This window comes from Lepus europaeus, chromosome 8 (genome assembly GCF_033115175.1).
Source record: "Lepus europaeus isolate LE1 chromosome 8, mLepTim1.pri, whole genome shotgun sequence".
In the NCBI taxonomy this organism is placed as follows: Eukaryota; Metazoa; Chordata; class Mammalia; order Lagomorpha; family Leporidae; genus Lepus; species Lepus europaeus.
The window spans coordinates 71,040,441-71,058,636 of NC_084834.1; the positions used below are offsets into that span (position 1 = coordinate 71,040,441).

Genomic DNA, 18,196 nt, shown 5'->3' on the forward strand with positions numbered 1-18,196 from the left:
AGATAATAAGTTTCAATTCTATGAATTTAACTAAAATATTTTTCTAAGAGAATTTTTTTTTTTTGATAGCCAGAGTGGACATTGAGAGAGAGAGACAAAGAGAAAGGTCTTCCTTTGCTGTTGGTTCACCCTCCAATGGTCGCCCGCTGCTCCGAAGCCAGGAACCAGGGGCTTCCCCTGGTCTCCCATGGGGTGCAGGACCCAAGCACTTGGGCCATCCTCCCTCCACTGTACTCCCAGGCCACAGTAGAGAGCTGGACTGGAAGAGGAGCAACCGGGACAGAATCCAGCGCCCCGACTGGGACTAGAACCCTGTGTGCCGGCGCCGCAGGTGGAGGATTAGCCTATTGAGCCGCGGCGCCGGCCTGAGAATTTTTAATGTATGAACTCAATAGTGGTATGAAATCAGAGTCTAATTACTGTGCATATATTACACATCCATTTATTGAAACATTTCATGAAGTGAAAAGCAATATGGTGTTTTCTGTTTCCATGAATACCATTTCTATAGACTGTCTAGTTTTTGCCTAACACTTAAAAATTTTGCATTTCATTATGCTATAAACAAATTGTTATTTAATAGGAAAACACTATGTAAAGAATTTAATCCTTGAAGTACACAATTGAGGAAGTACCTATTAAAAGTACAAGTCTGACAGTTTACATAAAAAGTCAATGCCCATTAGGAGATGGTAATTAATCATTTATAAAGAGGATACAGGGTAATGATTAATTAAATAAAGTACACTTAGTATCAGTCCCAGACTGGTACAATAATGCTGTCAGAAGATCAAAGTTCACACCAAAGAACAACCATAGTTAGAGACAAGTCTTTGTGTAAAAAGCGCTTTCACGACTGGAAAAGGTACGTAATATATAGCAAATAGATTGGAGCTGCATAAAGAGTATTTCAGAAAATATCATGCATCTGATTCAGGAATTAGAAGAAATTAACAGAATCTCTGCACAGTTAACTGAATGAGCAGGGTGGGTGATGCCATCTGGAGGGCTTCTAAAAGTCTTTTTCTGGGGATGTGAGGGTTTCTCCAGGCATTCACATTAGAGTCTGGAGAAAGGCATTAGGAGAAGTAGAGGACAAGAATGACATGGGGTACTTAAAACTGTGTAATAGAATTGTAGTTATCAGCAGAAATAATAAATATGTGATATTAAAATGTCTTTGCTTCTGAATCAGCTAATTGAGCATGTTTGGCTGGTGACCGGTAGCTCTCTTTATCAATCTGATGAAAATAATTGATGACCATAAAATGCCATAAAGAGTCTGTGCTCTGTACTAAAGACTGACTACACTTCTTAGGCATAAGTACAGGAGAAACTACCCCAAGACTCTTCTCTCTCCTATCTGAATCATACAATGTGTGTTACTTTCTTTATTATGGAGTCAACACTGCGATGGTGGATCATAGAAATAAGTTGCTAATTATTTCATAAAAGAAATTACAAGTAATTCTCATTTTTATCAGAATGTTGCCTGGTTGTAAAAATATTTAGGAAGCAGAACTAGGAGTGTTATTTGTTTTTTTTTAAAGACTTATTTATTTATCTGAAAGTCAGAGTTACACAGAGAGAAGGAGAGGCAGAGAGAGAGAGTCTTCTATCTGCTGGCTCACTCTCCAATTGGCTGCAACGGCCGGAGCTGCGCCGATCCGAAGCCAGGAGCCAGGACTTCCTCAAGGTCTTCCCACTCGGGTGCAGGGACCCAAGGACTTAGGCCATCTTCTACTTGCTTTCCCAGGCTATAGCAGAGAACTGGCTCAGAAGTGGAGCAGCCAGACTTGAACCAGCACCCATATGGGATGCCAGCACTGCAGGCGGCAGTTTCACCTGCTACGTCACAGTGCCGGCCCCAGGAGTGTTATTTGATGTTATTCACATTTCACAGGAGAGGAGCAATAAGGAAGTTAGGAAAAATTATTTTTATTGGAGATGATATTTATGCAAGGAGTTGGGAGGTAGGAAGATGGAAGCCATAGCTAAAAGTGCAAGAATGGGTATTTCTTCCATTGTCCTGTTCCAATTCCTCTAATACTCACAGTGAGTCATTTTCAAATACTGCTACTAGTTTTGTTCCTGCATCCAGGAACCTTAATACCCATTCCTAAACCAACTCACTGACCACATGTGATGCATTAACATATTCCTCATAAACATGTTTTATATTATCTGCATGTAACTTGGGTTTTTCTCATTTTCCTGAAATTATTTCTTCCTCTTCCTTTCTCTATCTGTACTTGTCTTCTCTTTTTTTTTCCACTGTAAATTGCTAATACTACTTCAATCATCTGTCAATGTGGAGTCTCCAGTGTAGTGGAGCATCCCTTTATGTTTCTATCACTACCAAAGAGAAGAAAGCAAATCGGAGGTAGTACAGGTGGCCTTATGGACCTGCAAGCTCCAAGTTCATGGATTCAACTACCCATAAATCAAAAATATTTTAAAACAGTTGTGTCTGTACTGAACATGTACACAAACTTTTTTCTTGTCATCATGTCTTAAACAATTTAGTATTACAACTCTCTACACAGCGTTTACACTGTAGAAGATAATAGAAGTAATCTAGAGATGAAAGTATATGGGAGAATGCACATGTGTTGTATGCAAATATTATACCATTTCTATAGGAAACTTGAGTATCTGTTGACTTTTTATCCATGGGGGACTCTGGAACCAATATGCCATAGATATAGAGGGATAACTAGGCAGTGCTCCAGGCCAGGTAAGAAATCTTTTACAGAGTGTTTGTAGAAGCCTCACCATTTAAGCTGTGCCTTTGTTTACCACAGCCATGACAGATCCCAGCGAGGTGATCATCAATTTAGCTCTCTTTGGCATGACTCAGAGTGGAAAAAGCTCTGCCGGGAATATTCTTCTGGGAAGCACTGACTTCCGTAGCAGCTTTGCTCCGTGTTCTGTGACCACAGATTGTAGACTGGGCCACAGTTGTCACCTCCGCAATTTCATGCGTCGGGCAGGGCGAGCAATCACTCTGCAAGTCCAGGTGTTGGACACTCCAGGTTATCCGCACAGCAGGCTGAGCACGGAGCAGGTGAAACATGAGATCAAGCAAGCCCTGGCACATCACTTCAGGCAACAGGGTCTCCACTTTGCCCTGCTGGTCCAGAGAGCAGACATGCCTTTCTGTGGACACGAGGCGTCTCACCCAGTCCAGATGATCCAGGTAAAACAAAGACCACACTAGTGCCTTTGTGCCCATTTGGAAGACATTAGCCCATTAGGAAAGAATCATGAAAACCTGATTATAAGATTAGTTTAAACCACAAAATTGATCATATATAGTCAGTAAAAATTATCTGATTTTCCCACCAAGAGTAATTTTTACAACTTCCTTTAAAGGAATCCAATCAGCAATGGGAAAAATTGTGAGATACTAAACTTTGGATAAGCCTCAAGAACTAAAGAATTGCAAACTTGAATACATTTGCAAAATGTGGATATTGAACTACCTGTACCAAAAAACTGGCTGTTTGTTTAAAATGTAGATCCATCCTAAAGTCACTGAAACAGAATTTCCAGAGTGGGGCCTGCACATGTGCCCTGTCATCACTATCCATGTACTTCTCAAAGCAGTCAGGTTTCAGAATCTGATTTGCGTGCATTGAACATTAAGGGCAGACTCTCTTATGGTTCACCAGCAAGTGGATATTCACTCACTAATTTGGTCACTGAACACTGTATTGAACACCTGCACAGAGCTTAGTGATTTGTCAATGAGACAAGAGCTCTGTCTTCAAAAATCTTAGATCCTGGAGGAGATAATTAGATGAACCAGAATAAGACAACGCATCAAGGACCAAATTAGTGTAATGTGTGGGAGAGGGCTTCAAAAGGTTTATACCGTAATAAACATTCAAAAGAGGGCTAGACATTATATATAAGAAAGAAATCAAGAATTTCCACTTCTTTGCTTGCATCATCATCTGTAGTTTAAGTAGTTGCTCCACTCCAGCCAGGATAAGAACACAGGGACCTCAGGTCACATATAACCAAATGTATGCCACCCTGGTCTAGTGGCCGTCCCTATTTGTTTACTTGTTCACTCATTTTGTCAGGAAATTGGAGGCTCTTTCAGGCAGTTTAGAAAGGAGTTGGGTTGAATATAGCCACAAATGGGAGATGGAAGGAGGATACATTTTTATATTCCTGTATAGTGTTTAAGAGCAAGATGAACGTAGTCTATTACTAACAAATCCTAGAAACTCTTCATGGAGCTACCCTACTTTGTTCAATCTCTTCATTCTCTAGTCTGGGTCTAGTCTAGTTCAAATCTAAAGACTGAACTTTACCAGTAGTATGAGGATCCCTGAGTCACTGAGCTCAGAGAATCCATGTCTTCTAGGAACGGCACAGAAAATAGACAACACACATTTTCCACCTAAGAAGAATTTATACGACTACTACGCTTCTGGTCCCATCTCAGACCACACTGATGCAGGCCCTGCTGTGCCCTGAAAGATAGCATGCTTTGCTAAAAAGAAGGATTTTTTTCCTTTAACTACTAAAGATGAAAGAATGTTTTTAATGGAAGACATACATTTTGTCTTTCAGTAATTGTGTGTGTGTCTAAAAATGAAAAAAAATGTTTAGCCACAAGAAACTAGCAGAAAAAATTAGGGTGACAAGAGCATAAAAAATAATCTTCATTATCCAACTCCTGAAAAATCAAGGACATGATACATCAAAGTGAAGAGGAAGATGATTGCAATTAAGAAACAAAATGGAAACTAAGCAAGCCCATAAACCTTCCCCAAACAAAGTCTGCATTCTAGTATTTCTGGTAGAAATCAAGTGGTGAGGAACCTGCATCCATTACATCAGTAACAATACCTTCACAGTTCTTTGCAAAACTGTTGTTAAACAGACACTTAGCTGAACCCATAGGTAGGTACAATTCAGCAGGTGCATAAACAATTACTTCTCAAGAGCTAACCTGACGATGTGTGCCATTATTTTTCTCTGTGACGGACCCATGCTGACCCAAAAGGATATTTTCAATGACATGCATTTTGAAAATATATTCCTAGTTTTAGAATATCAAATGATATCGTAATCCCTTAACTTATTTTATAGAAGTGGTTTGGATTCATACATGTCTCCAGTCTCCTAAAGCAATGTCTGACATACATCATTCTCCTCTGACAACTGCTTTCCTTTTCTGTGTCCAAGTCAGTAGTTGATGGCAGAGAGGAATGGGCTAGGGGAAAACTTAGATTCAGAATACTTTTTTTCCAGAATAAAAAAATTCTGTCTCCCAAGAAAACTGGAGCTGCCAAGACGTGGTAGTCCTCAGAGTGGCCTGTGGCCCCTAGGGACTCTACCGACTTATTCTGGGGTTCTACGTGGTCTTTGCTTGATGGTCACCTAAGCACAGCCTGGCTGTATATGACCTTCTTTCTGAAGATGCTTCAGATGCCAGTGGCAGCCATCTGGATGTACTCACAGATTGGGAGCAGCTGCAGGATGTCTGAATTATTCAACAGGGCCAGCAGCTGTTAAGACGGAGCCACGAGCTGTTAAGGTCCTCCAGTTCCAGGCACATCCTGGATTTCTCTTTTTTCCTGGCTGATGGGGAATGGAGAACAGAGTGTGTGCCTTGTCTCTCTTCCCTTCCCTCTTTCTGAGCGTGCTGATGCCTCCCATGGAAGATGTGTGCAAGGCCAGAGCCAGAGAAGTGGCCTCACTTTTCCTGAGCCTCCCTGTTGTCTCTGAATCTCTCTCCCAATTTGTGCTCTAATATTTTGCAGAGGGGTTATGAGCTGCCAGCTGTGACAGTGGGAATGTTTCCCCAAAGAGCCCTTTCTCTTTATTTATGTTAAGCCTGTACTAATTTACAGCAAAATAATGGAGATATTAGTGAGTCCTCTCACCAGAGGTGGGAAATAAAAAGAAAGATTTATCTGTGTGTTACCTGGAATGTCAGCTAAATGTTCTCTGATCCAAATACTGGATTAGAGAAGATATAACTAAGTCATCTCACAGAAAGAGCCAACATGCACCCAAGCTGTACCAGAACTTGAACCTAGGAAATTGACTGAATCCTATAAGCTTTCTGCTATCATGGGCTTGTTTGTTAGACATTACTGAAAAAACAAACCAACTACTTTCCAGGCATATGGCTACAAATGTTACTAAGACTTTCTTAGCTTTAGTACCTTGCTTATAAAATGTGAATAATTTTACCTATTAAAGAGTACTTAATAAATATGGCGCACTTACTATTGTGCCTAACTTATGGTAGGTTCACAGAAAATAGTAAATCATTGCCATTATTACTGCCATTGTTATTAATTCACTTCCCAGATTATGATGAGTCCTCATTCAAATGAACAGGTAGTTACAGAGCAGAGCAGGGTGGGGCCAGGGCTGGGAACGGAAGTGTTGGGAGGGCAAGTTGTAGACACAAAGAGCCTGGATCCCGGAATGAGTTATATCTGTGTTCAAGTTCCTACTTGGGTACTTACTTGCTCTGCGACCTAAGGCAAATAATATCTCTTAAGTTAATCGGAAAATTGGCGATGATAATAGTGCTTACTTCATTGGGTTACTTCAGAGATTACTGCCATATTAACAGCTAAGTTATTTAGCTCAGATACTAGCACAAGGCAAGTGCACAACAAATGTTGGCTTTTGTCACTTTTTTTGATTATTAGTATATGCTTTATCATAAAATTAGGGCATATTAGTTATAAAAATAACCTTATTTTTGGTTTATCCTGATAGCCTTCAGAAAACCTAAGAGTGAAATATAATTTACAAAGCCTGATTTTTAACTATAAAAGGTAACTTCCTCATTAATGTATAAATAAATCAGGAAAACAGATTCGCCAGCTTAGAAAGATTAAACTGAGAGCCCCAATTTAGTGGAAAGGACATGGACCTGATGGGCAAAGGGCCACTGTCATAAACCCAGATGTGCCAATAATCAGTTGTGCGGCTTTGGCCAAGTCATTTAACATAAAAATATCATCTGTAAGGCAAATAATTTGGACACAGGATCTCTAAGGCGGAATATTCTCTAAATCTGATCCATGAAGGTCTTATCATTCAGTGCTGGCTCTCTGAAAAGGAAAATGTGGCACTGTAAAATAGGATGGGAGCAAGGGAATAGCATAAAAAATAAAAAATGGTCCTCACTGTCCTCCTGTTCCGTGATAAGTTTTTTCTTAGTTGATGTAATAGTTGGCTTTTTTTATAAAACTTTCCCCCTAAAAAGTCCAGATGCTATGATTTCATCAACCACAAACAAATGGGGCAGGGCTGGTGAGGTCCTGGGAAAATGAACACAATTCCTGGAAAACAAAGTTTATATCCTAACTAGTTGTCCCAAAAGGACTAGTTGGACTCCTACCCATTAGCACTCTGAAACCAAACAATTCATGATTGATTGTAAAATTTCCATGTAGCTTAGTACTATATTTAAATTATTAACACCAGATAACTTGCATTAACTTATCTTGTTCTTGGATTTTTATGGAAGGTATCAATCAACTGTGATTATTCTTTCTCTGGGCCCTTAGAGAATTGTTTGGCTACTAACATGATGACTATACACCAAGCGACAGTACTTTCAAATATTCAACTATTTTTCTGGCCAAAAATCAATCTAAAGATTACAAGCTAAATCAACCACTCTCTTCTGTTTTGGGCAGTAATCCAAAAGTGCAATTTCTCTCACAGTTAAGGACGTGAGCATCCTTTCATAAATAATTACCAGCACATGAAAACTTCCAGTGGCTGAACACATGGGCTTGTAAGTAAGTGGTATTACCTTTAGTTATTCTAGCTCATTTTCCCTGAATGAGATTATGGTTGAAAGTATACAAAATGTCTGGTGGAAACAAAAACAGATTGTGTTAATGTTACATACAATACAGAAAACCAGGAGCGAAAGGAACGCTACCTACTTCAGTAAGTGCTAACCTAGCAAGAGATAATCCTGTTGTAATAGATGAGGGGTCTGCAGACATTTTGTAGAAAATAAGTATTATGAAAAAAGTGATGTGTGGGTTTCAAAAATATTTTAAACCCAAATAAACTAGTATTAACTTGTTATAACATTCTAAACATTCTAAACATTATAAAATTCTATTTTGAGACACCAAGAAGGTTTGGAAAGAGCTACTATCAGGGCAACATGAATTCTGCTAAAATTGACACAAGAATAAGCACCAAATTTATGGTGACGTTTGGATGAAAGAATAGTAAAATTACTGGTGTTTTATAAAAAAATTTATGGGGACAATTCCCAATAAAAGTAATCAATTTATAAATGGATAGCTCATTTTAATGATAATAATGATGATGAAAAAGCACTTCAATTTGTGAGGAAAAAATTAATTTTGTTTGTGGCCTCTTTAAAGAGCACAGATTGTGGCATAGCAGGTTGAGCATCTGCCTGTGATGCCAACATCCCATAAAGGCATTGACTTGAGAAGTGGCTGTTCTGCTTCCAATCCAGCTTCCTGCTGATGCACCTGGGAGGGCAGCGGAGGATGGCCCAAATGCTTGTGCTCCTGCATCCATGTGGGAGACCCAGAAAAAGCTCTTGGCTCCTGGCTTTGGCTGGGCCTAGCCCTGGGCATTGTGGCCACTTGGAGAGTGAATCAGCAGGTAGAAGACTTCTCTCTGTCTCTCTCTCTCTCTCTCTCTCTCTCTCTCTCTCTGTCTCTCCTCCTCTTTCTATAACTCTGCCTTTCAAATAGATAAAAATATTCTTTAAGAAAACAGCACAGATGACTAACATCAGAAACAATGGCCAATATCACAGATGCCTCAATTTGTTCAGAAATATTAAAAGGAGCTAGGCTTTTGCTCAATGGGTGCCAAAAGTGTTGCTACAAAGCAGACACAGGCAGGAGATTTCAATGCGTATATTCAACAAATGGGATCAAAATTCTGAAGCATTTTTTGGAGGAATTGCAACAAGAAATAAACACGTCTTTACTGGTACAATCTTTTTTTTTTTTTTTTTTGACAGGCGGAGTGGACAGTGAGAGAGAGTCAGAGAGAAGGGTCTTCCTTTTGCCGTTGGTTCACCCTCCAATGGCCGCCGCGGTAGGTGTGCTGCAGCCGGCGCACCGCGCTGATCCGATGGCAGGAGCCAGGTGCTTCTCCTGGTCTCCCATGGGGTGCAGGGCCCAAGGACTTGGGCCATCCTCCACTGCCTTCCCAGGCCACAGCAGAGAGCTGGCCTGGAAGAGGGGCAACCGGGACAGGATCGGTGCCCCGACTGGGACTAGAACCCAGTGTGCTGGCGCCGCAAGGTGGAGGATTAGCCTAGTGAGCCGCGGCGCCGGCCACTGGTACAATCTTGAAGACAAAGTTAAACCAGAGTAAAGGCTACCAAGAGACAAAAGTGGCCAAACAGTGCAAAAGTGGATTGATCAAGAAGAAAGGTCAGAGCAACAGTTTTTTTACAAAGCTCAAAGCATTTTGCTTATTGACTTCCTGGATGGCCAAATAAAAATAACATTTGATTATTAGGAGAGTGTTTTGAGAAAGTTAGCCAAGCCTTCAGCAGAAAAACAACCTAGGAAAATATCACCAGAGTCCTTGTCCACTGTAATATTCCTGCTCCTTCCTCTGCCAAAGAAGGACATTTTTGCAAGAGGTTTGAGGAGAAATCATTAGCATCCACCTAACAGTCCTGAATTGGCTCCTTCTGCCTTCATTTTGCTCCTGAATCTTAAAAAAATCTTTAAAGAGTATCCATTTTTCTATGATTAATAACATAAAAAGGTTACATTGACATGGTTAAATTCCAAGGACACTCAGTTCATTGGGGATGGATAAAATGACTTGTATCATTGATTACAAAAGTGCACTGAGCTTGAGGATTCTATGTTGAAAAATAAAGCTTTTTTATTTTGATTTCATTCTTCCAGGAACTTTTGAAGCCGCTTCATAAAACTTAGGGAAGAACAGTTTGTGCTAAGCAATTTTTAAAAGATTTATTTGTTTTATTTGAAAGACAGAGCTAGAGAGAGAGAGAGAGAGAGAGAGAGAGAGAGAGAGAGAAGGTAAGGGAAAGAGAGAGGGAGAAGGAGAGGTAGAGAGAGAAATATCTTCTATCTGCTGGTTCACTCCCCAGATAGCTGCAACAGCTAGGGTTGAGCCAGGCCAGTCAGGAGCCAGGAGTTTCATCCAAGTCTCTCATATAGGTGGTAGAGGCCAAAAAACTTGGTTCATCTTTCACTGCTTTCCCAGGCCATTAGCAGGCAACTGGACAAGAATCGAGCAGCCAGGACTTGAACCAGTGCCCTTATGAGATGCCACCATCACAGGAGGCAGCTTTACCTGCTATGTGACAATGTTGGCCCCAAACAGTTCAGTTAGTATACACTTTCATCATGGAGATATTTCAAGAATGTTTAAATGACAAGCATGGATCAGGCCTCAATCAATGAAAATCTAGCAGATAGCTTTGGAGTGGCACTTAAGGCATTAACTACAATAGCTATTTTCTAACTTGTATGTAAATATTTCAATATTATCACAATCAGTATGACTGTATATACTAGATATCAGATCTGAAAAATTTTCAGAGATAATAGTAAACAAGGACCAGTGGTTGCATAAAAATAAGTCCCCAATGCTATATAACTCCAAATTTATGCTTGGTTTTATTAATTCTCTTAATGATTGCTACCCATTTTTCAAGAATCAGCTCAAAGCATCATTACATGTGAGAACATTGTCTCGATTCCTCCCTCTTATTCCTACTTCCATACTGAGCTAAATGTCCAATGCTGTAACATCAATATAATTTATCACAACATTTGCAATTACAACAAATTAAAAGTATTTCTTCCCCATCTGTCCCCCCTTGCTCAACTGGAAATTTAGTTAGCACACAAATCTCCACTTGATATAAGCAGAAATTGTATCTGTCTTGTTCCACACTGTGTCTCTACTGAGCAGAACATGGCTGGAAGACAGCAGATACTAGTGGAAGAAATAAATAATCTGTAGTGGCTTTTTAAAATTAGAATTAATGGGCTCCAGCCCTAAAGGTTATGATGCATTTTCAGCAAGTCTTCAAGGTAATTCTGGTGCAAATGATCCAAGAATCTTTATTCCCAGAGTCTAGATCTGATCTATGTAGCAGGTTATTCCTTTTTTTAACCCCTTGTACTAGTTTCCTGGGGCTGCTGGAACAAAGCACAGCCAGCTGCCTGTCTTAAATAACAGACATTTGCTGTCTCTTGGTTTGAGAGGCTGGAGGTCTGACATCAGTGTGTTGGCATTGCCGGGTCCCTCTGAGGGCTGTGAGTGAAGGATCTGTTTCAGGCCTCTCTGCTTGGCTGGCAGGTGCCCAGCTTCATGTTCACTTGGCATTCTTCTTGTATTTGTTCAAATTTCCCTGTTTCATAAGGGACACAAATCTAGTGACCTTATCTTAACTAACTTCTGTTAGACACACAATGCTCCTATTTTCAAATAAAATCACATTTTGAGAAACTAGTGGTTAGGATTTCAACATATAAATTGGAGTAAGTAGTCAATTTGACCTGTAACACCACTGATCATTTACAATGCCACACCACGACTCCTCCCCATCAGGGACCTGTTATAATGCAGTGCATAGAAGTCTGCAGATTTTGCTATGTCCTCATTTGTTAAAATAGGATGTTTGCATTACATGAATAATTATATTTACACAAGCATTATGTTTTAAAAAGTTGAATTAATATTTTGCAAATCAATTTGTGCTTTAAAAACACATCAGACTATGCAATTAAAGTAATTCTTTGAATAATTCTTTTGTAAAGTTTAGATCTTTTCTCTTAAAATAATTATTCTCTAATGTATTTACCTTGAAATATTAAATATTCCAGGTCTTCTTGAAGCAGGGCATTTTTAGAAAAAATTAAAATGTGCAACTATCCTATGTTTTAGATAGACAATTTTTGAACAGATATTAAGAAATATTTTGGATCTAGTCCGTGGAAGATTTCTTACGAATACAAAAAATAAAGTGCAGATGGAAGCAAACCCATAATAATTAAATGCAGGACAAAAGAGAAGCTTCACATGCAAGGATAATATTGTATCCCAAAGATTAATAAAACTCTAAAATTAAACCTCCTCCAAAACAAGTTAATAATACCTCAAGCCTTCTACTTGAGATGATCATGAGGATTTACATTCCAAATTAATTCTACAGATATTTATTGAGAATTTACCACATGCCAGAAGCTTGGATTGATATGGAAAGACATAGATCTTGCCTTCAAAGAGTTCAGTGTCAAGCCATGCAATAGGTATGAAATAATGGCTCAAATAAAAGTCAGATAGTATCAGACATTGTACAGTAACTGGGAACCATGGTCATGAGATGTTTCTGAATATAAATATTTTGTCCAACAGTTCTCATGAGTATATTCATATTTGATTTTATACCCCTCCTTTCTTCTCTGCTTTTCTTTCTCTTTCTCTCTGTTTCTCTCTCTCTTTCTTTCCTCCCTCCATCTTACTTCCTTTCTTCTTTCTATCCTTCCTTTCTTCCATTATACTTTTCTTTCCTTCATTTTTCAATTTTTTAGTATTATAAATCTTAATCCTGCATTAACTAGATGCATTGAAAATAGTCTGTCAGACTCTCAGTTTTTTTCAAGATTTTTCCCAGAAGACTTGAACTATATATGTAACTCAGCCACTACAAAGTGTCAGGTTCCTCACATCATGATATAATTAATAACAGCATCTCTCACAAGGAATTCTGTTGAACTTCAAAGGGGATAAAGCACGTAAAGTGCTTAGCACAGTATTTCGTCCTATATGTTAGTTGCCTTTCCTCTTCCTTCTGATTATTAGAAGTTATGGATATTTCTAGTTATGTTTATTCCCAATGCACTTTGTATTTTTCTTGACATATGAACTTATAGCAGTTTTAAAAATATTTTGGTGATGGGAGTGCTTGGAATAGAAGGAATGTTATCTTATTGTCATATTATCATGATTTCAGATAACTTTGAAAATATTTTTTAGAGTTACATGGCTATTTCTAAGATGCCTTTCACATTGCATGAACAATTTGAAGCATGTTGTTACTTCTGCTTTTTATCATCTGCTTTTCACTAATCAAATAAGAATTTATTACATAGCCAACTTCCACATATTAACAAGCAAAGGGACACCCATCTTCAATGTTTTCAACCACATTGGAGGCAGCCATCCAATAAACTGTGTTTGATTCTAGGCAAGAGGAGTGAGGAGGTGTGAGGATCACAGTATTATTTTGCAGTTGTTCCAAATTACCAAGTATATTCTGGTGTTAGCTTTTCCATTACATGTCATTTGATTAATCAATAGATTGTATCCAGACTATGTAATTTTAAGCCCTTAGTGGTGCTTTCAGGATGATAACTCAAACATCATTAAAAAAAAAAAAAAGATACACTAATTCCCTTGGCCAATATCCTCTGACTCAAAGGAATTTAGTGGTTCTAATATAGGCTGTCAGGCAAGTATAAATGAATGGTATAAATATAATTACATCATATGCAGCACAATCAGATAATATGTAGTTTTAAGGTTGTATATACATCAGTTATAACAGTAAAAAAGAAAATCAAGAATTGAAGGTGTTTGTTTTTTTCGAAAGTCCATCCACTTCGTTACATTTGCTTGTAAGACTTGACCCCATCCTCACTTCTTATGCATATCAGCTTTCAGAAACTTAATGACACATGTTGGCTATCTGTGCTGGGCCATAATAGCTCCCTTGCTCATTTCTGAGAAATCCAGTCCAAGGAAAATAGTCATTTAACAACTTTTCTCTTTCAGGAACTTCTGGGACACAACTGGAATAAGTACACTGCCATTCTTTTCACCCATGCAGAAAAGATAGAAGAGGCTGGGTTCCATGAAGATGAATATTTACACGAGGTCTCTGATTCACTGAGAACCATACTTAATTCTATTCAGAACCGATATGTTTTCCAGTACAAGAGCGGAAATTCATTTAATGAACAAAGAATGAAAATCTTAGAAAGAATCATGGGATTTATAAAAGAAAATTGTTTCCAAGTTCTTACCTTTAAATAAAGATTTAAATGAAAGTAAATGAGCCTTAGGTATTATTAGAGTCACAAACCAGGTTTCACAAACTGCCTTTGTTAGCATGAATTTCCATATACTACCAGTGAGAGTGTCCATAGGTAAAACCACTTTGAAAAACAAAGTTAGAAAGAATATCTAGGATTTGGGATTGCTAAAGAAAATTCCATTACATAAGCAATTACATTCATAAGTGTATATCCAACAGAAATGCACACATTTGTTCACTGAAAGATACGTTTATGTAAGAATGTTCATAAAAGATAACAATTGAAAACTATCATTATTCAAAGGTCTAACAATATTAGAATGGATAAGTCAATTGTGTGTTTACACAATGGGATATTATACAGCAATGAGGATAAGGAAACTCAACTACATGTAACAATAATTATCAAAACAACATCAAAAGGAAGAAATCAGACAACAAAGGGCATATACTCCATGATTCCATTTGTAGAAAGCTCAAAAACAATCAAAACTAATGTAATTGAAACAGTCTGGTGGTAAAAATGCAGGAAATTTTTGTTGTTCCACCTTTGGGAGCAATAGTGCACTCAGAGTGGCTTCTGAGATTCTGGCAATGATTGGTTTCCTGGTTTGGAGACTGGTTTCACAGGGTGTGTTCACTTTGTGAACATGCAGCAAACACTTGCAATTTATAAACTACTTAGTACATATCTTACATTTAAATACAAGCTAAAATGAATTAACCAATATCAATATATATAAAAAAAAAAGCCTAGTTCCACTGCTTACTTGACTGTAGGGAAGGAAAGATGCTGGGCTGGACTTGTCAGTGTCCTCACTTGAGAGACTGACTTCATACTTAAAAGACTTGATATCTTGATAGGTAGTAAATGTTCACCACATGTTAACTTTCTTTTCCACTTTCTTTCTATTTAGGTTTAGGGAAACATTAGGTAAAAATGTAGAGAAAGCTCTTGAGCAAAAGCAAGTGTAACAATTGTGATGTTCTACTGTAAATAAAGGCCAGACTGGAATAGAAGTTTCTGGAACCTGAAAGGCTGGCCACCTTGGCTTAGTGGAGAGCTTCAGGGTGCTGTCAATGGCAACAGTGAGTCCTGAAGGAAAATAACTGGTCAACTGTAGAGGTCAATCCTACTACCAAGTCAAAATCAGATTACCTTCATACTTAACATCAGCATATGAGCTTTATGGTTTATCAAATTCTTTCACAAAGACAGTTGTGAATTTATAAGCAACTTGGATTCATTAATTTGTAAGCGACTTTTTTTGCTCATTTGCTATGCAATATACTGTATTTCCCATTTGAAACAGGATCACAACTGGCATTTACTCCACAGAAATCCCAAAAAGCTTTCTTCAACGCTCAATATTAATTGAAATAGAACACAAATGGTATTGGAAAATCAACAATCATGATTTATAAAATATTCTTGCATAACAATCCAGATTCCAATTTGAAACAAAATCCCACTTTATTTCTCTGCATAGCACTTTTCTCCTATGTTGTGGGTCCAGGATTATGAAGTGGGAGACTGGACAATGGGACAGAGTTTGGAAGTTAAGTAGGAATTGACACTTCTGCAGGGGCTGGTTGCTTGGATCAGTGACAGTCTCTAAGCTGAGAAGCTGAAACTGCCTTGGTTGATGGAGAAGAGGAGGTGGAAAAGGAAGACACACGTGTTGAGTCCTCCATGGCTTTCATTCATGTGGTGTCAGCTGACTCTTCTAGAGCACAAACATTAGCTCATTTCAGGAATGATAATAGTACAAAACATTGGACATTCAAGATCTGTGAGGCTGGTCTGATGTTTATGATTCGAAGAGAGAGGAGTCTTTGCATTCAAAGAGGGACATTTCTGTGATTTTCTTCCCTTGAGTTATTTTTAGAGGTGTATGCAATATACACACATACACACATTTTAATATAAGTACTTAAATATCATAATATTACATGTTTGACTTTATTTTAGCAAACATAAAATTTGCCTTTTTTGATACATTTTTACCTCTTTCCTCTTCTCCAATCAAATCAATCTAATCCAGATAATTCATGTCAGTCAAAAACTTGATACATGCTGTTTGCATTTCTCCATATATCCAATCACAGACACATACAGTACACACACACATATGCATAAGAAATACATGGATTTGTGGTTTAAAATTTGTTCATATTATACTCTCCACAATGTCACTTAACACTGTCTCCTATAAATTCCTCTAACTCTAAAGATAGAACCCAGATTCCATCTTTTTAAAGACTGTACAATATTTTATAGTGCATATGTAACAATTTATGCAATTATTCCTTCCTCTACTGATGTATTCTAGTTTCTACTGCCCAAAATGATTTTCTAATAATCAAGTATTCTGGTGTGTGTGTATATATATATATATATATGACTTTCTAAGCCAAGGCATACATAAATTTACCTTATCTCATCCAAGTTCTTTCCAAAAATTTTTTCACAAACCTGATTTTCAACAACTTATCTTTTCTCTATATCCATAGCATCATTTTTTTTGACAGGCAGAGTTAGACAGTGAAAGAGAGAGACAGAGAGAAAGGTCTTCCTTCCGTTGGTTCACCCCCAAGTGGCTGCCACGGCCGGTGCACTGCGCTGATCCAAAGCCAGGAGCGAGGTGCCTCCTCCTGGTTTCCCATGTGGGGGCAGGGCCCAAGAAGCTGGGCCATCCTCCACTGCCTTCCTGGGCCACAGCAGAGAGCTGGACTGGAAGAGAGAAACCGGGACAGAACTGGCGCCCCAACTGGGACTAGAACCCTGGGTGCCGGTGCCGCAGGCGGAGGATTAGCCAAGTGAGCAATGGCACTGGCCATATATCCATAGTATCATTAATTCTCATTATCTTGAATGCCTTTTGCTAAAACCAGTTGGATAAATGTAAAACTCACTGTCACTTTAATTCGCATTTCCTGAGTACTACTGAAATGGAGCACTTGTATATTAGCATGTTGGTCATTTAGGCTTTCCTTTCATGAACTCTCTCTTTACATTATTCGCCCTTTCAGTCATTTTTCTATAATTTTCTTCCTGCTTTGCAAATTTAAGAGCTCTAAGTCTATTACAGATATTAAGCTCCTGTTAGCATTTTCTGTGATACTTTTCCAAAACTATTATTTATCCATTAGCTTTTTGTGGTAGCTTTTGCAAAACTAAATTTCTGGATTTTCTTATGGTCATGTTTTTATGTTTGATAAAGATAAGTTTCCAGTTTTACATTCCTTCAGATTCATAGCCAGAAGTATTTGTTCTATTTGTTAAATAATTAATCCTTTTGTCATGAGATGGCCCCTGGCTAGGTCCAGGCTCTGGTCTCAAGGTGAAAAGGAATTCAAGGACCAGGCGTGATAAAAGTCACTAGAGAAGCAAGACTCATTTAAAGCAAAAGTATATACTCTGGAACAAGTTCAGTAAAGCTTGTGAGAGAAAGAGAGTTCCATTTAACAGGGTTCAGGGCCACCTTTTTTTTTTTTTAATTATTTTATTTGAAAGAGAGAGAGAGAGAGAGAATCTTTCATCCACTGGTTCACTCTCCAGGTGGCCACAATGGCTAGGGCTGAGCCAGGCTGAAGCCAGGAGCCAGGAGTTTCTATCAGGTCTCCCATGTGGGTGACAGGTGCCCAAGCACTTGGACTGTCCTCTGCTGTTTTCCCAGGCCATCAGCAGGAAGCTGTATTGGACTTGGTGCAGCTGGGACTTGAATAAGCATGCATATGGGATACTGGCAACCCAGGTGGCAGCTTAACCCACTATACCACAACACCAAGGACCATCCTTTTATAAGATCTGGAAACATAGTGGGTGGTGTCTGGAATAGGGCTTAATTGATGTTCGGAGAGGGTGAAGTTTGGGATGAGTACTGAGTCCTGCCTGTTTTCTTGCCTTTTTTTTAAAAAATTGTCGAAGTGTCGTAATGTCATGTGCATGATGAAAGTGGGAATGTAATATATGGTAACTTTGCTATAATGGCATTATAGTGAACTAAAGGTCATTGCAAGTATGCACTTGGTACTGGTTTTTGAGCAGTGAAACCTCGTATGTTCTGCATGAATTGGGGTAGGGTTTGGGTGATACACTCACTG

At 38.5% G+C, this 18,196-nt stretch overlaps 1 protein-coding gene across 1 annotated transcript; it reads left to right on the forward strand.

Annotated features, from left to right (window-relative positions):
* The first annotated feature begins 788 nt into the window (after nucleotides 1-788).
* Nucleotides 789-14,107, forward strand: GIMD1 (GIMAP family P-loop NTPase domain containing 1). Its single transcript, XM_062199129.1, has 3 exons — nucleotides 789-865; nucleotides 2,805-3,199; nucleotides 13,828-14,107. The coding sequence occupies exons 2-3, from the start codon at nucleotides 2,807-2,809 to the stop codon at nucleotides 14,086-14,088; spliced, it is 654 nt and encodes a 217-aa protein (XP_062055113.1). The 5' UTR covers nucleotides 789-865; nucleotides 2,805-2,806; the 3' UTR covers nucleotides 14,089-14,107.
* Nucleotides 14,108-18,196: the final 4,089 nt, after the last annotated feature.

Bases quoted from the DNA above. Each gene is read 5' to 3' on its own strand.
- GIMD1 (XM_062199129.1), top strand. From the start codon at position 2,807: ATGACAGATCCCAGCGAGGTGATCATCAATTTAGCTCTCTTTGGCATG. The intron at 3,200-13,827 runs GTAAAACAAAGA...TTTCTCTTTCAG, and splicing joins ACCCAGTCCAGATGATCCAG to GAACTTCTGGGACACAACTG.